The sequence below is a fragment of the Myodes glareolus genome, chromosome 7 (genome assembly GCF_982192425.1).
Source record: "Myodes glareolus chromosome 7, mMyoGla1.1, whole genome shotgun sequence".
Lineage (NCBI taxonomy): Eukaryota > Metazoa > Chordata > Mammalia > Rodentia > Cricetidae > Myodes > Myodes glareolus.
Window position 1 is genome coordinate 55,086,701 of NC_142032.1, and position 20,454 is coordinate 55,107,154.

The 20,454-nt window shown below is 51.9% G+C and overlaps 2 protein-coding genes across 7 annotated transcripts; one reads left to right on the forward strand and one right to left on the reverse strand.

The window, feature by feature from the left end:
• The first annotated feature begins 119 nt into the window (after positions 1-119).
• Fermt3 (FERM domain containing kindlin 3) lies at positions 120-17,508 on the forward strand. 3 transcript variants are annotated; one of them, XM_048457977.3, is made up of 15 exons: positions 120-382; positions 1,358-1,531; positions 5,052-5,285; positions 5,446-5,565; positions 5,664-5,832; positions 5,931-6,033; positions 12,463-12,570; positions 12,700-12,834; positions 12,934-12,983; positions 13,057-13,181; positions 13,320-13,426; positions 13,551-13,787; positions 14,125-14,249; positions 16,677-16,818; positions 16,937-17,508. In XM_048457977.3, the coding sequence occupies exons 1-15, from the start codon at positions 313-315 to the stop codon at positions 17,114-17,116; spliced, it is 2,079 nt and encodes a 692-aa protein (XP_048313934.1). In that variant the 5' UTR covers positions 120-312; the 3' UTR covers positions 17,117-17,508. The 3 variants fall into 3 exon arrangements, with proteins under 3 accessions (XP_048313934.1, XP_048313936.1, XP_048313935.1); XM_048457979.3 differs by lacking the exon at positions 120-382 and adding an exon at positions 437-766 and having other exon boundaries at positions 1,315-1,531; XM_048457978.3 differs by lacking the exon at positions 120-382 and adding an exon at positions 439-766.
• Trpt1 (tRNA phosphotransferase 1) lies at positions 17,434-20,033 on the reverse strand. 4 transcript variants are annotated; one of them, XM_048457984.3, is made up of 8 exons: positions 19,894-20,033; positions 19,689-19,757; positions 19,417-19,498; positions 18,362-18,531; positions 18,096-18,270; positions 17,884-17,940; positions 17,696-17,806; positions 17,434-17,608 (listed from the first exon to the last, which is right to left on the reverse strand). In XM_048457984.3, the coding sequence occupies exons 2-8, from the start codon at positions 19,746-19,748 to the stop codon at positions 17,493-17,495; spliced, it is 771 nt and encodes a 256-aa protein (XP_048313941.1). In that variant the 5' UTR covers positions 19,749-19,757; positions 19,894-20,033; the 3' UTR covers positions 17,434-17,492. The 4 variants fall into 4 exon arrangements, with proteins under 4 accessions (XP_048313941.1, XP_085549697.1, XP_048313940.1 ...); XM_085693571.2 differs by having other exon boundaries at positions 19,718-19,757; positions 19,894-19,991; XM_048457983.3 differs by lacking the exon at positions 19,894-20,033 and having other exon boundaries at positions 17,434-17,587; positions 19,689-19,887.
• Positions 20,034-20,454: the final 421 nt, after the last annotated feature.

Here is a 20,454-nt window from a genome sequence, read left to right on the forward strand (position 1 = left end):
GTTGCTTTCTGGGCTAGCAAGATGCTGAGGCCAGCAGCAGGCTATACTTCCCTCTCCTGTGTTTGCATAAACTGACTTCCTGTCCCATCCCCAGTCCCTGAGACTCCCCAGAGTAGCCTTACCTCTACAAGGGTTGACTGCCGCCAAGGTCATTAACCCCAAACAGGCTGGGTTCCTGCTCTGCTAGCACTAAGGGTCTTGCACTTAGAGCAGTTGGCATCCCAGTGCCAGAGGTGGGCATGGGACTGTTAGGTCACCAGAGCCTTCAAAGGACGGGATGAGAGGTCCTGATGGGAGTCACATGAAAGTTTCATGAGAGGTAGAGGTTTTGCCTGGGGAGTGGAAGCCCTGACTTGTTGCTGTCTACTCAGATTCAAGGCTGGTAGGTTTGGAAACATCCTGTTTTGGGGTAGGAAAGATTGAAAAGGCTCCGTTGCTCACCATAGGCAGTCTCACTGAGCAGGCTGGAGATTCAGCCAGTGGAAGCCAGGGCAGTGGGGTGGGGAGAGCTTTGTGGTGTCACCCCACCTCTGCTTCCCTCACTTCCTGTGGTAACAGAAGCAAGGGCCCCATGGAGCCCTTTACGTGTTGGCAGTGTGCTTCCTGTAGCCATCAGCAGCCCGCCCTGGGGAGGGACTAGCAGGGCTTTTGTGATAAGGCCACCAGGGCTGTCCTGAAGGAAGCAACTGAGCAGGAGGAGGCAGCCCCAGGCCGGGGGTGACAGGTGCTCCACCAACACCTGTGACTTGAGCTCCTTGCAGGCCAGGTAAGTGCAAGACCTGGAAGGACTCTTTTGTCCCCTGCCCTACTGTTCCGCGCTCAGCAGCCACACTTGGTAGCACCCCAGAGGCTTGTGTGCGCTAGAGTGCTGACCGAGAGCTGTGGGCCAGGACTTGTTCTGTGGGGTATGGGACTTGGTGGAGATATAAGGAGAGTCAACCTGCTCTGGTGGCCAGCAGGTGCTCCTGAGTGAGGGTTTTTTTGTTGCTTTTTCCTCAAAACGGAGTTTCTCTGTATAACAGCTCTGGCTGTCCTTAAGCTTGCTTTGTAGCCTAGGCTGGCCTCAAACTCACAGAAATCTGCCTTCTTCTGCTTCCTGAGTGCTGGGATTAAAGACGTGGGTTTTTATTGGGCTTTAGTATTCCCGCCCGTGAGACCTGAGTTGGCTGGAGAGTTCCAGGGAACTGTCCCTTCAGCTCAAACAAGTATGAGAGTAGAGGGGCTCAGGTTGGCTTGATTCTAGCAGCTCTCTGTCAGGGTCCCCAAGGCCTCCCCACCTACCCAGGATACCATAGGGCTCCTGCTTACTTGTAGGCACCCCACCAGATCCCAGCATCTGCTCACCTTGCCTCAACAGAAGCAGCCGCAGCCATGGCGGGAATGAAGACAGCCTCTGGGGACTATATCGACTCATCCTGGGAGCTGCGGGTGTTTGTGGGCGAGGAGGACCCTGAGGCCCAGTCTGTCACCCTCCGAGTCACAGGAGAGTCACACATTGGTGGGGTGCTTCTGAAGATCGTGGAGGAGATCAGTGAGTTCCTGTGACCCCCATGTCCCCAGTTTGGCACACGGGCAGTCATGACAGCTATCCCTAGTACTTCTGGGCCATCCCTGCCCTGACATTCATGATAACCTTGTCACAATGACTCAGGCAACAGCTTAATTGTTTGGTTCCAAAGGAGATATTTCTTCAACTTCCTCTCCCTTCGTCCTTCCTCCCACTCCTGCTGGTTCTGTCCAGTCTTCAAGGGACAGGCAGAACATGGTCCCCTATACACCTTGCCTGTGCTGAGGCCTCAGTCATGTTCTTGAGGTCTGAAGGATGTCTAGGAGGTTTCTGGGGTCTACTCTGCTACCCTTCCTCCCCAGCAAGCCACTTGGCAGGCTGGTGACGGTGGGTGGAAGGCCCTGCCCCCACAGGAAGTTATGGTAGAGTAGGCTGGTGCGATATCAGTCACCCAGCGTCACCCAGAAGGCCCCATGGGGGCTTCTCATCAACCTTCCTAGTGGAGAATGAGAACTCTCACTTCCTGGGAGGATGGTAGGAAAGCCACCGATAGCCAGAGCCGGAAAGCATCCCACATGAGCTCCTGATAGCCTGAGCCAGAAGGCCTTGCACTATGAACTAGGCCTCTGGGGTAGGACAGCGATGGGAGGCAGGCTTTCTAGACCCAACCCATCCCCTGTGTGCATTCCAAGACAGGGAACAGGGTGACTGGGCAAAACAAGCCCCAACACAGCCAAATAACAGGGCTAAGGCAGAGAAGGGAACTGCCAGAGGCAGGGCCCAAAGGCTGTGAAAGCAGAAGTGGGGAGCAGAGGGGTGGTCCCTCAGAACTAGATGCCAGACAGAATTGGAGATTTGACCAGGGCCAAGTCAGAACAGAAGGGCTTGAGAGCCTGGTGGGCCCCAGGGCACAGCATGTGAGCCTCAAGAGGGCTGAGCACAGCCAGCTAGACCTTACTGTGAACCAAATCACTTCAGTTCAAGGACCTTAGTCCCAGCAATAGCAACATTATCCCCACCCCTCCCACTGCCATCAATGGTGAGGCCAGCCTTCCTGCATGCTGATGCCAAATGCCGAGAGCTTCCTTGGGGGACCTGACGCTAGGAAGAACAGTGTCAGGTGCTTTCCAGAATAGGAAAGACCTAATGTTGATACCAGGGGCTCGAGGAGGCTTGATGTTAAGGCTTCAGGATGGTAAAGACACCTGGTTTGTGACAAAACAGGAAGCCCAGGCGATGCCCCTGAGAGTCCAGGGAGGTCTGCAGCCAGGGAGACCCAAGCAGACCATCTAGTCTGGGAATGGGGCAGGGGCAGGATGAGGGCTCCAGAGGCCAGACAGGGAGGACGAAAAAAGTAGATTTAGAAGTGAAATTAATATTAACTCAAGGTTGGACTAGAAGCAAAAGGCATGCTCCTTGAGTATCGGGAAGAGTCCACGGTAGTTGGATGATCTAGGAAGGAAGGGCTCCTCTGTCCAGTCACAGTAGGAGGCAGCTAGTCCCACCGCACTCAGTGTTCCAGCACGGGCTGTGGAGCCAGGCGAACAGGAATCTGGGGTGAAGGAATCAATGGACGGACCCATTAAAGTAGAGGTCCATGGCATGCAGATACCAGCAGAAGACAGCTAGGGCTAGAGTCATAAAACAGGAGAGATAGCCAGCCCCCAGAAGAGGGCAGGGCTGAGGAAAGGGAGAGGATCCAAACTAAACCCCTGGGAAAAGTGAGGAACGGGTGGGGAGAGCAAAGCCACAGCAAAGGCTGCTGGACATGAGGCAGTCCCAGCCCTAGTGAATTTGCAACCTACACAGCGAAACCCTGCCCCAAGTTTAAAAACTAAAAGCAAAAGGCCAATTGGAGAGGAGAGGAAGTGGGAGCAGAGCAAAGGCCTCTGGGGAGCTCAGAGTCCTGAGGAGTCAGGCAGAGAAGCTTCTCCAGGATGGGATGGGGATTAAAACTCACTGTTTGAGAAGCCAGGCAGTGGTGGCGCATGCCTTTAATCCCAGCACTTGGGAGGCAGAGGCAGATGGATCTCTGAGTTCGAGACCAGGCTGGTCTACAGAATGAGTTCTAGGACTGGCTCCAAAGCTACACAGAAACCTTGTCTTGCAAACAAAACAAAACAGAACAAAAAAAAAAAAAAACACTGTCAGTGGGAAGACCAGACAGAGGCCTAGCATCTTAGCTGGTAGAGTGCTTGTCTCACATGCAAAAAAGTCCTGGATATGATCGATCCTTAGCACTGCACCAATGAGGCATATACCTGCCATCCCAGCATTGGGCAGCTGGAGGCAGGAGGATGGGCAGACCAGGGCTGTCCTCAGCTATATGGCAAGTTCAAAACCCTGTCTGAAAATACCTAAACAGGGGCTGGAGAGATGGCTCAGTGGTTAAGAGCACTGACTGCTCTTCCAGAGGTCCTGAGTTCAGTTCCCAGCAACTACAATAGTGGTTCACAACCATCTGTAATGAGATCTGGTGCCCTTTTCTGACCTGCAGGCATCCATGCAGACAGAACATTGTATACATAATAAATAAGTCTAAAAACAAACAAACAAAAAACCCTAAACAACAGCATAGACTAAACCAAGAAATTGGATCTCAGCAAAATCCAGGAGGCTGTGTGCTCAGAGCAGCATTTTTGCCCCATTTGTTTCTGTATTCACACTTCTTTGGAGGACGATGAGACATCCTCCTAAGTCATCCCTCGTCACCCCAATTCCTGGTCAGATGACAAGTGGCATATTCACATTTCCAAATGAATGCTTCTCGTAAGGGTCAAAATTGCACATCATTTTATATGTAGCGGACATTGGTCAGCAGCCCTGAGTCAGGATGATTGTTACATCTTTTTTGTTTGTTCTTTTTGTTTTTCGAGACAGGGTTTCTCTGTGGCTTTGGAGCCTGTCCCGGAACTAGCTCTTGTAGACCAGGCTGGTCTCAAACTCACAGAGATCCGCCTGCCTCTGCCTCCCGAGTGCTGGGATTAAAGGCGTGCACCACCACTGCCCGGCTCTGTAAATTTGAGACCAGCTTGGTCTTCATAGCCAGGCCAGCCAGACCAGCCAGGGCTACATAGTGAGACCCTGTCTCAAGAAAAAGACAGACAGACATATATCATAAAAGTGCTGGGTGATGATAGCTTAATCTCAGCACTCAGGAGTCAGAGGCAAGCAGATCTCTAAGCCAGTCTGGTTTACAGAGTGAGTTCCAAAGCAGTCAAGGCTACACAGAGAAACCCTGTCTCAAACAAACAAAAAACAAGAACAAATAAACAAAAGGGCATTGAACCAAGCATCCCAGAAGATACACAGGCTATAAGTCGTCAACTCAATGGTGTATGAGATTGGGGTGCCCATATTCTGGGTTGGGAGTTCCCCTGGGAAGTGATGTAACAGCTGAACCCAAAAGGAGTCAGCTATCAACCATCCACCATCACTTTGGAGCCAACCCAATCTGGCTCACCTGTGGCTTTGGTGCTGGGGCAGAAATGAAGAAATTTGGCAGGGCCTTTGAAAGCCAATGGACACCCCTGGGTCCTCACAGATCGCAAACAGGACTGGTCTGACCATGCTATTTGGTGGGAGCAGAAGAGGCAATGGCTGCTGCAGACACACTGGACACTGGACAAGTATGGGATCCTGGCAGATGCCCGCCTTTTCTTTGGGCCACAGCACCGACCCGTCATCCTGCGACTACCCAACCGTCGTGTGCTGCGTCTGCGTGCCAGCTTCTCTAAGCCCCTCTTCCAGGCTGTAGCTGCCATCTGCCGCCTCCTCAGTGAGTAGCTGTGGTCCCTTCCGTTTCCCAGACCAAAGCACATAAGCTTGTTCTTGCCAGAGCCTCTCCCCCAGCTTACCAAAGGGCTGTGACTCCCCCAGGGTGTCTATGTGGGAAAGTAGGAAGGTGACCCTTGGCGCTGAGCCCTTACTTCCTTCAGGTATCAGGCACCCTGAGGAGCTGTCCCTGCTTCGCGCTCCAGAAAAGAAGGAGAAGAAGAAGAAGGAGAAGGAGCCTGAGGAAGAAGTGCATGACCTGACCAAGGTTGTCCTAGCTGGGGGTGAGTGAGCGTGGCCAGCCTGGACTGGGGCCAGGACAGAGTGAAGCCTGGGAGACCAGGACTAGGCCAGGCCTGACTGATTCCCGCCCGCACTGCAGGTGTGGCACCCACCTTATTCCGAGGCATGCCAGCACACTTCTCGGACAGTGCCCAGACTGAGGCTTGTTACCACATGCTGAGCCGGCCACAGCCACCACCTGACCCTCTCCTGCTCCAGCGCCTGCCGAGGCCCAGTTCCCTGTCTGACAAGACCCAGCTTCACAGCAGGTGCATGACCAACATGCAGACCACCCTGCCCAGGGCCTAGCTCATCTACCCTCTGCTCCCTGCTTTCTGTGCCCTAACTCTGCCTCTGTCACACCCAGGTGGCTGGATTCCTCACGGTGCCTCATGCAGCAAGGTGTCAAGGCTGGGGACGTGCTTTGGCTGCGATTTAAGTACTATAGCTTCTTTGACCTGGATCCCAAGGTGAGCTGGGTTCTGGAATAAGAAGTCTAGCTCTGGGGAGTTAGCCACTGTAGTTTGTCCGATCATACATGTTCATCTGTGCCTCTATACATCGATCCTACCAATGCACTACAGGGCCTCCGATGCTAAGGAGGATGGAAACAAATCTCAGTGCTGGTTTCTTCCGGGGGTTCATGACAGAGATCCATGTAGAGAGTGGTGGGTGCTGGGGAGTATGGGTCTCTCTCTGGTGGGGAGGTTCTGAGCTGCGCATAGAGAGGCCACCTGAGCCTGCAGGGCCTGGGGGGTTGAGAAGGAGCTTCAGTGTGCCCCACTCTTAGCCCTCCATGCCTGTTTTCTCCTCTGCAACAATGTACTCTAGCCCTCTGTCTCCACCAACTTCCCCGGGCCCCACAGGCTGCTCTTCCTACCCGTGGCCTTCACTGCAAATGTGTGCATGGAGTTCTACAGAGCACTTGGTTTAAGCTGTCCACAGAGTCCCTCCACGTTCTCTCCTGAGCCAAGCTTCCTGCTGTCTTCTACCCACATCTGCACGCAAGAAGATACCTGCTGCCCTCTGTGCAGCCTGGCCCATGTTTCCATCCCACCTACACACACACACACACACACCGTAATAAGGATACCTAGGGCTTTTTGTTTGTTTTCATTTTTTTTTTTTTTGCAAATGCTAGACAAATGCTTAACTACTGAGCTACTATCCCAGACCCTTTGGAATTATTTTATTTTTTTGTATGGATGTTTTCTCTGCGTGTATATCTGTATAGCACGTGTGCCTGGTACCAACAAAGAGCTGAAGAGGATATCAGATCCCTGGAACTGGAACTACAGAGATTTGTGAGCCACCATGTGGGTGCTGGAAACTGAATCTGGAAGAACAGTCAATAATCTTAACCACTGAGCTGTCTCCAACCTTGAACTTCTATTACTTATTTATTTTTAATTTGAGGCAGAGTCTTGCTAAGTTATCTAAGTTGTGGAACCTGGCCTTGAACTCACTCTGTAACCCAGTCAGGCCTTGAGTCCTCAGTCTTCCTGCCTCAGCACCTCCAGTGACCTGGATTGCAGGCTTGCGTCTTACTTGCTTATTTATGGCATGGACATAACCAACGCCCCTTCCTCTGGAATTATCTTTCTCTCGCAGCTTCTGTATCCCATGGGCTAAGGATGTGTGTCTCTCTCTCCTTATATCTGTACCCAGGCTCTGTGGCTTCTATTTCTCCTTTTCCTCAGCTGTTCCCTGTGTGCACATGAGGCCAGAGGTCATTGCCAGGTGTCTTCTGTCGTCTCTCACAGAACCCAGAACTCACTGATTCAGCTATCCTGGCTAGCTAGCAAAACCCAAGGTTCTGCCTGTCTCTGCCTGGAGTGCTTGTATTATAGACTGTTTATATGAGTGCTAGGGATATGAACTTGGGTTTTTGTTTTGTTTTTGTTTTTGTTTTTGCTTGCACATGAAATATTCTACAACTGAGCTGTCTCTCTAGCCCCTTCTTCTTTTTAAAATCATATTTGTCTATTGTATGTGTGTATGTCTGTGCGTATGAGAGAGAGAGAGAGAGAGAGAATTCCTGTGTGCCACTGTATATGTGTGGAGGTCAGGGGGCAGCTTGCAGAAGTGCGTTCTCTCCTTTCACCATCGCTCAAACTCAGGTTGTCAGGCTTGGCAGCAGGTGCCTTCACCCGCTGAGATATTTTGCTGGTCTTTTTAAACAACTGAATTTTAGGGCTGGAGAGATGACTCAAAGGTTAAGAGCACTGGCTGCTCTTCCAGAAGTCCTGAGTTCAATTCCCAGCAACCACATGGTGGCTCACAGCCATCTATACTGAGATCTGATGCCCTCTTCTGGCATGTAGGCAGAACCCTGTATACATAATAAATAAATAAAATCTTTAAAAAACAGAGCAAAACAAAAACAAAAAACCCTGAATTTTAGCCCAATGGAGGTGGTGCACATCTTTAGTCCCAGCACTCAGGAGGCAGAGGCAGGCAGATCTCTGTGAGTTCAAGGTCAGTCTAGTCTACAGAACAGCCAGGATTACACAAAAAAATCCTGTCTCAAAACACCAAAAAAAAAAAAAAACAAAAAACCGAAAGAAAAAAATGGTGTCATTTTTTAGTTCAGGGACAACCCTACTCTGCTGCCTTTGAGTCATTTGTAAAACAGTTCTTTATTTAATTGTTTGTGTTGGTTTTATTCCCTGGTGCTGAGGTAAACCCTGACAAAAACCACTCCACAAAAGAAGGGTTATTTTAGTCATGACAGGGATGAAGGCAGGCTGGACTCCGCCCGCCACATGCCATGCACAGGAGGAAGAGAGCAGTGAAGGCATGCCTGCTGGTACTCAGCTCCCTTTCTCCATTCACAAAGCCCAGGCTCTCCTGCTCAGGTGTGGCTCCCCACCTTGCCGTGGGTGGATCTTCCCACGTAAGGTAACATAAGATAACCCCACACATGCCCAGCGGCCCATCTCTAGTATGGTTGATTTGATAACACTGACCTGACACAGTATTATAAAATACTGTGTTTACGGGGCTAAGGATGAACCCAGAGGTACCTGCCTAGCCTGTGCAAGACTGAGGGGATCCACAGCCCTGCAAACAGATAAAATACAAAAATCCTTAATAGATGGAGTTAAGGCCCTGGGAAATCAGCCTGATCCCTGCGGTAGTTTGCTGTTCAGCTCAGTAAGGCCCAGCCACAGCTGCAGTGGCCTTGTGCAGGCCACTCTCTGATGAGGATGCACCCCAGCTTTCTCCCACCTTCCTTTGAACCCTGCCTTCAAAGCAGCTGTCACTGCTCCTTCTCCTCCTTCCCAGCCTCTGCTAAGCCTCCAGCTCCATCTACTACTGCCTCCCAGTGACTGGGATGCCCTAATCCTGCACCACACCTCCCCTGCCGGGAGAGCGGGTGGCCCTGTGCAGTCTGTCCCACCTGGGACTGGACCGCAGTTACTCTAGCCCCACAAGTTCTTGGCACTTGCTGCAAAGCCATTCTCCACGCCACTCTATTCTCTAGGAAAGGTAGATTTGAACAATGTTGCTTTTATTTTCGTCCTTACTTTCTTTTTTATTTGTTTTATTTTTATTTCATACACATTGGTGTTTTGCCTGCATGTATGTCTAGGTGGGGATGTTTGGTCCCCTGGAGAGTCTCACTTTATTCCCCAGGCCAATCTTGAACTTAGTTTTCTGGCTAGCTAGGACTTGTGTGTGCTCCTGAGCCCAGAGCCCTGCTCTGTAACCTTGCAGTTTTGTGCACAGCTCATGGTTCTCAGAAGATGAAGACTCAGCTATCTCGCCCTCTCCCTTTCCCTCCCCTCCCACACAGCATACACATTTCCGTGAGTCTTACTAATCTCCTGGTGTTTATGGTGTTTGGTACAAACAACGTGGCCATGACTACAAACAGTAACACATAAACAGTGTTCTCAGCAGAACCCAGAATAGCTGTGTTCATATGTCCTTTCATGGTCAAATTTCTTTGGAGCCGATAGGTGACATACATGATGTCATGGGTTGAACCTGGGGCCTGCAGGGCCGGGCTCCTCCCCTGCTGAGATCTGCCTACCCAGAGTTAACTGTCCATACAATGAGAGTGCTGCTAAGGACTGCCTGGACATCTTTGCACTGACTTGCACAGGTCCCTTAGCCCAGCCCCCCTTCCCCCATGGTACCCACCACAATACCACTTTCAGAGCAGCAGGTGAGGAAAGCCAGGCCTGGCAGTGGAATTCCGGCAGCTTGAGAGGCTGAAGCAGGAAGGTGGGCAGTCCAAGCCTGTCCTAGCTGCATGATGAATTCAAGGCCAGCCCGGGCAATAAAACCCAGTCTCAAATTAGCAAGCAATAATAATAGTAATTACACACACACACACACACACACACACACATATATCAGTAGGGTCAAACTATTTTTTCAATATTCGTGGGAGTAGGGGCTGAAGAAGCACCAAGAAGGGTAGGTGGGTTGACAGCCCCAGGTCCTAGCTTGGTAAGAGCTCCTTTACTTAACTACTAATGTCCCCTGTACTCTAATCCATCTCTAAGTAACTAGCAATTTCCTGTCCAATGTACGTGTGCACATTCTCTCTCTCTCTCTCTCTCTCTCTCTCTCTCTCTCTCTCTCTCTCGTGCATGTGTTTGTGTGTATATGTGTGTGTGATGGGGTTCCCACTTTGTAGTCCTGGCTAATCTGTAGCTTCCTATGCAGACTAGACTAACTCTGAATTCACAGAAATCCTTCTGCCTCTGCCTCCTGAGTTGGAGTGCTGGGGTTAAAGGAGTGTAGCATCACACGGTGTGGCAAGTATTTAGGAGGCAGAGACAGGAGGATCTCTGAGTTCTAGACAAGCCTGGTCTACGTAATGAGTTGCAGGCCAGTCAGGGCTATGTAGAGAGACCCTCTGTCAAATATAGCAACAACAAAGACATATGGTCTCACTTTGTACTCCAGGCTGTTCTAGAATTTACTGTGTAAAGTCAGGTGATGGTGGTGCCCACTTTTAGTCCTACCACTGAGGAGGCAAAGACAGGTGGATCTCTGAGTTTGTGGTCAGCCTGGTCTACAGAGCAAGTTCCAAGACAGCCAGGGTTACACAGAGAAACTCTGTCTCAAGAAAAACAAGAACAAAACAAAACAAAACAAAAAACAAAACAGAACATAAAAAAAATCAAAAAAATAAACAGAATTCACTGTGTAACTCAAACTGGTCTGGAACTTATGCTAATCCTTTTGCCTCAACTTCCTAAATTATGGGATTACAGGGATGAGCCACCACACCCCACTAGAGCCAGTCCCCTCCCAAATACCTTCAGTCTGTGGTTGGTTGAATCAGGAATTGGAGCCCACAGATCTGAAGCTGAATGTGTAACTCCAAACACTGTGTGCACAGATTCAGAGGAGGAAGAGGTGGGACATAGGGCATGCAGGGTCACCTCGAGTAGGGCCTCCCCGTGAACAGCAAGTGAACAGTTTCAGTGGCTCCAACCTCAGCTGCACTTGCTGCTTGCTGCTTTTATATGCAGCCACTATGCCAAAAGACTGCCCCATAGCGTCACTGAGATGTGACTTCTGCTGCAAGCACCCCCAGCCTTAGCAGTTTGTTTTTGGTCATCGGTTGTACAGCCACCACCACACCCAGATTTTTTTCAGTTTATTTTATTTCATGTTCATTGTTGTTTTGCCTGCATGGATGTCTATGTGAAGGCACCAGATCCCTTAGAACTGGAGCTACAGACAGGTCTGAGTTGCCATGTGGATGCTGGGAATTGAGCCTGGGTTCTCAGGAAGAGCAGTCAGTGTTCTTTATTGGCATCTCTCCAGCCCTGCCGCATCCAGTTTTAAAACATTTTTGCTGTTCCAGAATAGTCTCTAAAGCCCATTTTAGTTTTCTGCCCCTAACTCCCAGCCCCAGACAACCAGTAGTCTGACTCTTGCTGTGACCCACACTCCCCAGTGACTAAGGGACTCTAGCTCTGGTTAGCTATTAACCACTCGGGTGGCCTCTCCAGTGCCATTTCTCTTCATATTTCGGGTAATTCCTGCCGTAAGTTGTCTGTCCTTCCTGGTTTGTGGTCTGCTCTATGCACTCTAGATAAGAGTATCTGTCAGAGGGCTGGCTCCTGAGTCCACTCCTCTGCTCGGCGGTCTGCCTTTTAATTCTCTTGACGGTTTGATAAGCCATTCTGTTCTGCCTTTGTATCTGTGTGTGTGTGTGACAGTCTTATGTGGCCATTCTGTTCTGCCTTTGGATGTATGTGTGACAGTGTTATGTAGCCCGGCCTGATCTCGGTCACAGTTGGTCTTGAACTCCTGGCCCTCCTGCTTCCCCTTCCAAAGTGCTGGGTTATGAGCAAGCATCACTAAGCTAAGTTTCATGCAGCACTGGGAATGGAACCCAGGGCTTTATTCATTCAAGGCTGCCTCTCCTCTCTTTGCCTTATTGATGCCCTTCCTCTCAGGTCTGGTGCGTCTCAGTGTGCACTTCTGTGGGTTCCTGGGAGGCCCTCTCTGTTCTTGACTCCTGAGTCCTTTTACTCTTTCTTTCCTTTAGTGGTCCACTGTCACCCCGTGGGCCTCTGCTCTGTAGGTCTCTTCCTCAGGGAAGCCTTCCTGGAGTTCTTTCCTGTGGCCTGTATACTCCTGGTGGCGTGAGGGGTCTACCCCAGAGGATGCTATCTTCCTTCTATTCCAGGAGCACTTCATTCAGGAGCTGTCTTCCTCCTTGCTTGCCTACCCTCAGCAGGAGGCTAGCCTATAGCATAGGGCTCAATAAGGCAGAGGTTTATGGAGAAAGTCGAACTGCCTGCCTAGAGTGGGCAGGCCAGCAGGGTAGAGCTGGGAACTTGCTGTCCATGCTGAGCCGAGCCTGAGTATCCAGGACAGGCGCCATCTGACTAGCTGAACCACCTGACCTCCCGCTGCTCCAGACAGACCCGGTCCGGCTGACCCAACTGTATGAACAAGCCCGTTGGGACTTGCTGACAGAGGAGATTGACTGCACTGAAGAGGAGATGATGGTGTTTGCTGCCCTGCAGGTGCCTGGGACACCAGGGTGCTGGGGTACAGGGTAAAAGGCCTTCCAGAAGGGAGTCCATCTCCAGTGAAGTCCAGCATTGGGGGCAGATGGGCCTCAGACTCAGCTCTAACTGACTATATGTCCCTAGTACCACATCAACAAATTGTCCCTGAGTGGGGATGTGGGGGAGCCGGCCTCTGGGGACCTGGGGCTGGATGACCTGGATGCAGCCCTGAACAACCTGGAGGTGAAGCTGAAGGGGTCAGCACCCTCAGACATGCTGGTGAGGAGGGGTTTGGGCCTGGGAATGGGGTTGGAATCAGGGATCAGGGCCAGGGCCAGGTAGGGGACCCAAGGTTCCCTCTTACTTCTCTCTCTCCAGGATAGCCTCACCACCATCCCGGAACTCAAGGACCACCTCCGAATCTTCAGGTTAAGTGTGGGAAGAGAGGGGAGGAAAAGGAAGGCAGGGAGGCCTTGGTTCACAATTTGCTACTCCCGCCAGGCCCCGGAAGCTGACCCTGAAGGGCTACCGCCAGCACTGGGTGGTTTTCAAGGACACCACCCTCTCCTACTACAAGAGCCAGGACGAATCACCCGGGGACCCTATCCAGCAGCTGAATCTCAAGGGTGAGGGAACACTGGCAGCAATGCTCTCAGCCCTTTCCTCCTAGGGGCCTGGGTGGATACCATCCGCCCTGAGGCAGCTGTGGGTGGTGGGGCTGGCTTTCTTACAGGGACCTCTTAGCTACCTCCTTCTCCTTACAGGCTGCGAGGTGGTCCCTGATGTCAATGTCTCTGGCCAGAAGTTCTGTATCAAACTCCTGGTGCCCTCACCGGAGGGCATGAGTGAGATCTACCTGCGTTGCCAGGACGTGAGCAGATTGGACCGGAGTGGGGGGACAGGAGTGGGAGGAGCAAGGGGCAGGGCTGGAATGGCATTCAGGGTAAGAGTGAACGTGACCAGAGCTTACTTACCACCCTCTCTGTCCGCTCCAGGAACAGCAGTATGCACAGTGGATGGCTGCCTGCCGACTGGCCTCCAAGGGCCGTACTATGGCAGACAGCAGCTATGCCAGTGAGGTTCAAGCCATTCTGGCCTTCCTTAGCCTGCAGCGGGCAGGTGGTGGCAGCGGAGGCTCAGGGACTCCCCAGGGCCCTGAAGCCTCTGCCGAGGGCCTTAACCCCTATGGCCTGGTGGCTCCCCGTTTCCAGCGAAAGTTCAAGGCCAAGCAGGTACCAGAGGAAGGGGGGAGTGGGTGTGTGGGAACCACCACGGTGTTTATCTAGTCACCCTTGATCCCTGGACCTCCAACAGAACCCTCTTGCCTAGGGAACCCCTGTGCTCACTTCTTCCTTTTGCTGTGTCCCAGACACCTCCCTGGAAGGGTTCCAGGTCTATTGTAGGACCTGATTCAGTCACATGTGCACCTTGGTACCACAATGGCTGCCTTCCCCTGCTCCATGTTCAGTGTACTGTGCCTTCAATGGGGCAGGCAGGGAGGTGGGGGGAATCGTAGGGACTTTAGATAAGGGGAGGCCTTAAGAATCCCTTACCATTATGGCACCTCAGCTCACCCCACGGATCCTGGAAGCTCACCAAAATGTGGCCCAGCTCTCACTGATCGAGGCCCAGCTGCGCTTCATCCAGGCCTGGCAATCGCTGCCTGACTTCGGCATCTCCTATGTGATGGTCAGGTATGATTCCAGCCCTGCAAAGCACCGTCTCTGTCCTCACTTGCTACCAGCTGCTCTGTGCTTACATCCCACATGGCTCCCAGGCACACAACCATGCCGGTCTTTCCCTGTTTTCTGTGGTACCTCTCCCTGGGGTTCTGTGCATTCCCCAGTGTGCGCCGTCACAGATATCCAAGAGACAGAACTTGTGACAGATAAGCAGAAGACCCAGTGCATGTCCCAACTCTGTCACAGATGCTTCCCTCTCTGGGCCTTGGCCAGCTGTCCCTGGTGTTATAGGGAAACCCTGAGGACTCAACCAGCTGCCCCTGGTGTTATAGGGGAACCCTGAGAACTCAGCCAGCTACCTCTGATGTTATAGGGGGAACCCTGAGAACTCAGCCAGCTACCCCTGATGTTATAGGGGGAACCCTGAGAACTCAGCCAGCCGTCCCTGGTGTTATAGGGGAACCCAGAGAACTCAGCACCCAAGTCTGCAGAGAGATGAATGACATGTAGTTGATGATGATACACATAAGATCATTATTAGCCAGGCGGTGGTGGCACATGCCTTTAATCCCAGCAGTCGGGAGGCAGAGGTGGGCAGATCTCTGTGAGTTTCAGGCCAGCCTGGTCTACAAGAGCTAGTTCCAGGAGAGTCTCCAAAGCTACGGAGAAACCTTGTCTCAAAAGACAAAAACAAAACAAAATAAAAAAACAAGATCACTACTTAGAGGCATGAACTATTCCTAATGTTGCCAAATGATGTTATGATGCCTGCATCTTGTGTGCATTGTGTATGTGGGGGTGACCTTGGGTGTTGTTCCTCAGGCGCTGCTTCTCTTGTTTTTTACTTTTTTGCGGGGCCGGGGGAGGGGTGTTTTCAGAGCAGGGTTTCCTTGTGTGGCCCTGGCTGTCCTGGAACTAGCTCTGTAAACCAGGCTGACCTCGAACTCACAGAGATCCACCTGCCTCTGCTTCATGAGTACTTTACAGTTTTTAAGCCTGGTGGTGGTGGTGGCGCACGTCTTTAATCCCAGTACTCGGGAGGCAGAGACAGGAGGATCTCTGTGAGTTCTAGGCCAGCCTGGTCCACAGGGTGAGTTCCAGGATAGCCAGTACCACATAGAGAAACCCTACCTCAAAAAAAAAAAAAAAAACAAAAAAGATTGTTTTTCATGTATGAATGTTTTGCCTGCATATGTATACATGTACTGCATACAGTGCTCAGTGCCCACAGAGCAGAAGAGGCACTAGATCCCCTGGAACTGGAGTTAAGAGCCTCTAAGTGGCTACTGGGAACCAAACCTGGGTCTTCTGCAAGCACTGTAAGTGTTAGCAGCTGAGCCACCTCTCCAGCCCCTCTAGCTTACTTTTCAACTTATTTATTTTGTGCATGTATACATGTGGAGGTCAGAGAACAGCTTACAGGAACCTGGTTCTCTCCTTCAGGTCATCAGGCTTCAAGGTGGCTGAACCCTCTTGCTGGGCCTATTTTTTTCTTTTTTGGTTTTTTGAGACAGAATTTCTCTATAGCTTTGAAGCCTGTCCTGGAACTAAAAGATTAAAAGCGTGCACCACCACCACCCAGTCAAAGTGACACTCTTAAATAAATAAATGTGGGTTTAGGAAATGGTTTAATGTGTAAAAGCAGTAGTCACACAAGCCTGATGCCCCTATTTTTTCTTAATGTTTTCATTTTAAATCTTTGTGTGTGTGTGTCCCCGTACACATGCTGTGGCCGTTACGTAGGCTCAGAGAATAGCCTCTTGGTTCATCTTTACCTTCCACCTTGCTGAGACAAGCGTTCTTACTCATCACTGTGTTCCAGGCTAGCTGGTCTCAGACTGTCCAGAGACTTTTCCATCTCTGCCTAACTTGCTGTAGGCACACTGCAGATGCGTTAGATTTACAAGGGGTCTGTGTTCTCACGCATGTGTGGCAAGAGCTTTATCCACTGAGCCATCTCTCCCAGCCTGTCTGTCTTGTCCAAGGGACCACAAGCATGCACTACCAGTCCTGGAAATCAACCTCAGGTGTTCATACTTGCAAGGCAGGTACTTTATTGACTGAAGCATCTTCTCAGTTCCCACACACCTCCCTCATCCCCTACCCGCACATGTGCGTGCATGTGCGCACACACACACACACACACACACACACACACACACACTGGTTTTTGAGACAGAGCTTCATTCACCACATGCCAATCTTGATTGAATTCCTGCCTCAGCCCCTTGCTGGGATGGCAGACAAGCAGCACCATGCCTGGCTAACCTGAGTCCTTGAATAATCCCATTTTCCAGAGTAGGAGCTTAAGGCTAGGAGAAACTGGGGCAGGTGAGGCTGCCCCTACACTGAGGGCTCTGGAGCAGCATACACATGGGGTAGGCTCCAGGGCCAGACACAGTGTAGCTGTCACTCATATTTCTCCACCCTGGGAATAAGGTTCAAGGGCAGCAGGAAAGATGAGATCTTGGGCATTGCCAACAACCGACTGATCCGCATTGACCTGGCCGTGGGTGATGTGGTCAAGACTTGGCGCTTCAGCAACATGCGTCAGTGGAATGTCAACTGGGACATTCGGCAGGTAGGCCCCAAGGGAGGGCAGGGACAGGGACAAGCGGATTGTTCAGACCCAACTAGGGCAAAGCAGAAGCTGATGCTTGCTGCCCCTGCCCACTGGACCTGTGACCACCCGCCTACAGGTGGCCATTGAATTTGACGAGCACATCAATGTGGCCTTCAGCTGTGTGTCTGCCAGCTGCCGTATCGTGCACGAGTACATCGGGGGCTACATTTTCCTGTCTACTCGAGAGCGGGCTCGCGGGGAAGAGCTGGACGAGGACCTATTTCTGCAGCTTACGGGTGGCCATGAGGCCTTCTGAGGGCAGCCAGGCTGCCCCTGCTCCACTTAGTGCCTCCAGGGACCCTCACAAGCCCACATGCACCTGAACTCACTGCTCCATCACTCCAAACACGCACCATGCTGGGCACCTTCACCTGCTGTTGCTGGCAGGCCAAGGCCCTTGGCTGGGGTAGACATTGCCACCACCCAGCCTAGGGATGGTAGGCTCTGAGCTACAGTGCCCCTCCTCTTGCCCTGTTGGCAGAAGCTCACACCTCTAACCTATATGTAGTCCTAAAGCACATGAGGAGTTCCAGATATGGATAAGGAACAAGGAATCCTTCTTTCAAACTGGACTTTCTTTCTGTGACTATTTTCAGAGTCATCTTGTTTTTGTTTTTTAATAAATAAATATTTTATTGTTGGATCTTTCTTCTTCCTCCTCTGGAGCTGTGCTTGGGGCCACTCTGATGCTCTGTTTCTTTATCATCAGCCAAGGGGAGAGGCTTTCCTGAAGTAGACACAACAGTTGCTAAGAAAGGAACACCTAAATCAGTCTACGGGAGGGCAGAAAGGCACAGGCTTCAGGACCCAGGGTAGGCGGCGGTCTGGCACTCACGGGTAGGCCGCAGCTGCAGGGCCTCCTTGAAGTACTTGGGAAGCAGGAAGCCGTCAGCATCCCCTGGAGTCAGGATCACGCCGTTGGCAGAGCGGAAGAAGGGGATTCCATCTGCTCACAGAGCTAGGAATGTAACTGATGCCCCTCTCTGACAGATTTGGGAGAGTTGCAGGAGGGTCCACACTTACCTGCCAGGGCTAGGGGTCCATCGATGAACACTGCCACGTCACAATTTGGGCGCATGCCTGCAGGGACATCTAGACTGGAACCCGGGGCATTTGGGCAGAATGGGGCTCTAGGGTGGGGTAGGGATATACTGCTCCATGCAAGTCTCACACAAAGGAAGCTGTGACCTTTGGTGTGGGACCTGGGAGGATAGATTGGTGAAGGTGACACTGACCACTGATGACACCAGGGTCCCCAGGCAATCCTGAGGCCAAGTGGATATGCGCCCTTCCTTGGCATGACAAGCCCTTCAGTAGAATAGATGGCCAATGCCTCCAGAATGTGCCATGGACTAGCATCAAAGGCAGGGCTTGTGGTGTCTCCAGAGGCATCAGCTCCAACTCAGGTACCTGGGAATGAATGTGTGAATGGGCAGCAGTGAGACCTTCATGAACTGGGGTCCCACTTGGCTCTCCCTCCCACTTGCCCCTTGGCACCCACTTGTAGGGAGTGGCCCTGATTGGCCCTGATGAGAGGGCCAGTGCTGGGCTCGCCTGGCTGCAGGGCAAACCGCTGCTTTCCATTGGTATCCACCACGCGCTGCACATCCTCAACTGAGAAGCTGTGGAACTGGGGCAGCTGCAGAAGGGATCGCAGGGGTACAAAGCCATCTGCAGGGTGGGGGTGTGCTCAGGAGCCAGGGCTGTGGTTAACAGGGAGCCACAGGCAGCTGGAGCAAAGGCTAGGCTGGGGAGGTCACATGACCTCCCATTGTGTGATCTGCAGGAAGGCTTCCCTTTTTGGGCTTCATTTTGTTTTTTCTATGCTGGGGTGAAACAGAGCCTTGCACCTGCTAGGCAAGCACTCTGCTAAGGAGATACACTTTTTCTATCCGAAGCCTTAACTTACATAGGAAGGCGACCAGCTTCATGGTGGGCATAGTGGTACATGCCTATAAGCCCAGCACTTGGGAGATACTGACAGAAGAATCAAACATTCAGGGCGTTTTGAAGCTAGCTTAGATTACATGACCCCTTGTCCCTAAGAGGACTGGCTGTTCTTCCAAAGAAAGTCTGATTCCCAGCACTCACATGGCAGCTCCCAACCATCTGAACTCCAGTTCCAGGGGTCCAATGCCCTCTTCTGGCCTCCACAAGCACCAGGTATGCATGTGGTGCAGACATACATGCACACAGGCAAAACATTCATACACATATAAAATTTAAAACAACAACAACAAAAAAACACTAAAAAATATATCTGCTTCAGAGTAACATAGTAAGCAGTAAGTAGTTGACCCGGAGTGGCTATCCAATAAACATCAGTTGCCTGTTGATGGGCCACTTGGCTGAAAAACACATCATGAGGCCCAGCCTAGGTAGGGGCTTCTCTTCCAGAGGCCATGGAAGGGGTTCTGGGCCTTGTTTCTCCTGTACATTGGGAGAGCGTGCATATTCTGTGTTCCTACCGGGGCAGTGTTAAGAGTTGAGGAGGCGAGATTTCAGTTGCTCTCTGGGCTCCTACTTTTCCTCCCATCTTCCACCGTGCTCACTTACCAGTTCGCATGGGAAGCCCCAGCTTCAAGGCTCCGTGGCGTAGGACATAGGACAGAGCCTTAGACAGCTGCACATCTCGGTCCTGAAAGAGTCCCGTGGTGGATTTCTGGGTTTCAGTAACTAGCCCTGAGCCCTACTACAAAGGTAGACCAGACTATCTCCAGAGGTCTCTGGGACCATTGGTCCTGCAGTCTTCCCACCAAGAAGCCAAGGCTCAGAGGGTCCCCTCCCCTGTCCAGCTACCGTGGAGGTGAGGGTGGAAAGGTGCACACCTGTTCCCGGGGTCTATGGGCCCTTCTACCTTCCTGCCTCCTTCCTCCAGGGGCGTTCATGGCCAACACCTGTAGAGAGCACCGACGTGTGGTCACTCTACCCATAAAGTCACAAAGGCTCAGGATGAGAGAACCACATTGCTCATCCCACCCTGGAACCTCTGGTCCACACAAGGCAATTTGAGGCCCAGCTGATGAGACTTGCCCAGACTTGTCACAATGATAGCCACGAGGCCCGAGGGATCTGGATCGAACTCCGCTCTCCGGAATCGGATGGCGGATCTGCCGTCCGGGTCTCGGGACTGGAGTGCGGACCGACCCCAAGGTGAGCCGGAGTCGAAGCGCTCAGCTGCGGAGGGCAGGTCGCAGGACATGGACTGGCCAATGGGAAGCCGCGAAGAAAAGGGGCGGGCACTTCCGCTTGAGGGGAAAGAGGTGGAGCTTGGGAGCCAAGCCGGCCGATGAATTCCAAGAGCCCGTTTCCAGACCCTGGGAGTAGATCCAGCGTATTCAGGTTGGAGACCTGGTGTGGGGGGCATGAGCATTGTAGCTGCTGGGTGGTAGGGATGACCAAAGGTTTTAGGAGTTCGGGGCAGCTGGAGTGTTGGCGCTTGCTAGGCTCATTGCTTGGAGGATACTCGCTGCCCAAGCAAGTCAGGTATCTGCAGAAGAGTTGGGTCACTCTCAGGAGTTCTGTGGAAGAGAGGCTCAGCTCGTTCCCTAGAGTTGCAGGATGACCATCGGTGTCTTTCCCCAGAACGTCCCT

Excerpts from the sequence above, each read along its gene's own strand:
- Fermt3 (XM_048457977.3), top strand. The coding sequence starts at position 313 with ATGAGAGGTAGAGGTTTTGCCTGGGGAGTGGAAGCCCTGACTTGTTGC. Across the intron at positions 383-1,357 it reads TCTACTCAGATTCAAGGCTG|AAGCAGCCGCAGCCATGGCG; the intron begins GTAGGTTTGGAA and ends TTGCCTCAACAG. Across the intron at positions 14,250-16,676 it reads ATCTCCTATGTGATGGTCAG|GTTCAAGGGCAGCAGGAAAG; the intron begins GTATGATTCCAG and ends CCTGGGAATAAG.
- Trpt1 (XM_048457982.3), bottom strand. The coding sequence starts at position 19,793 with ATGGGTAGAGTGACCACACGTCGGTGCTCTCTACAGGTGTTGGCCATG. Across the intron at positions 18,271-18,361 it reads ATCAGGGCCACTCCCTACAA|GTACCTGAGTTGGAGCTGAT; the intron begins GTGGGTGCCAAG and ends ATTCATTCCCAG. Across the intron at positions 17,941-18,095 it reads GGACCCTGGTGTCATCAGTG|GCATGCGCCCAAATTGTGAC; the intron begins GTCAGTGTCACC and ends ATGTCCCTGCAG.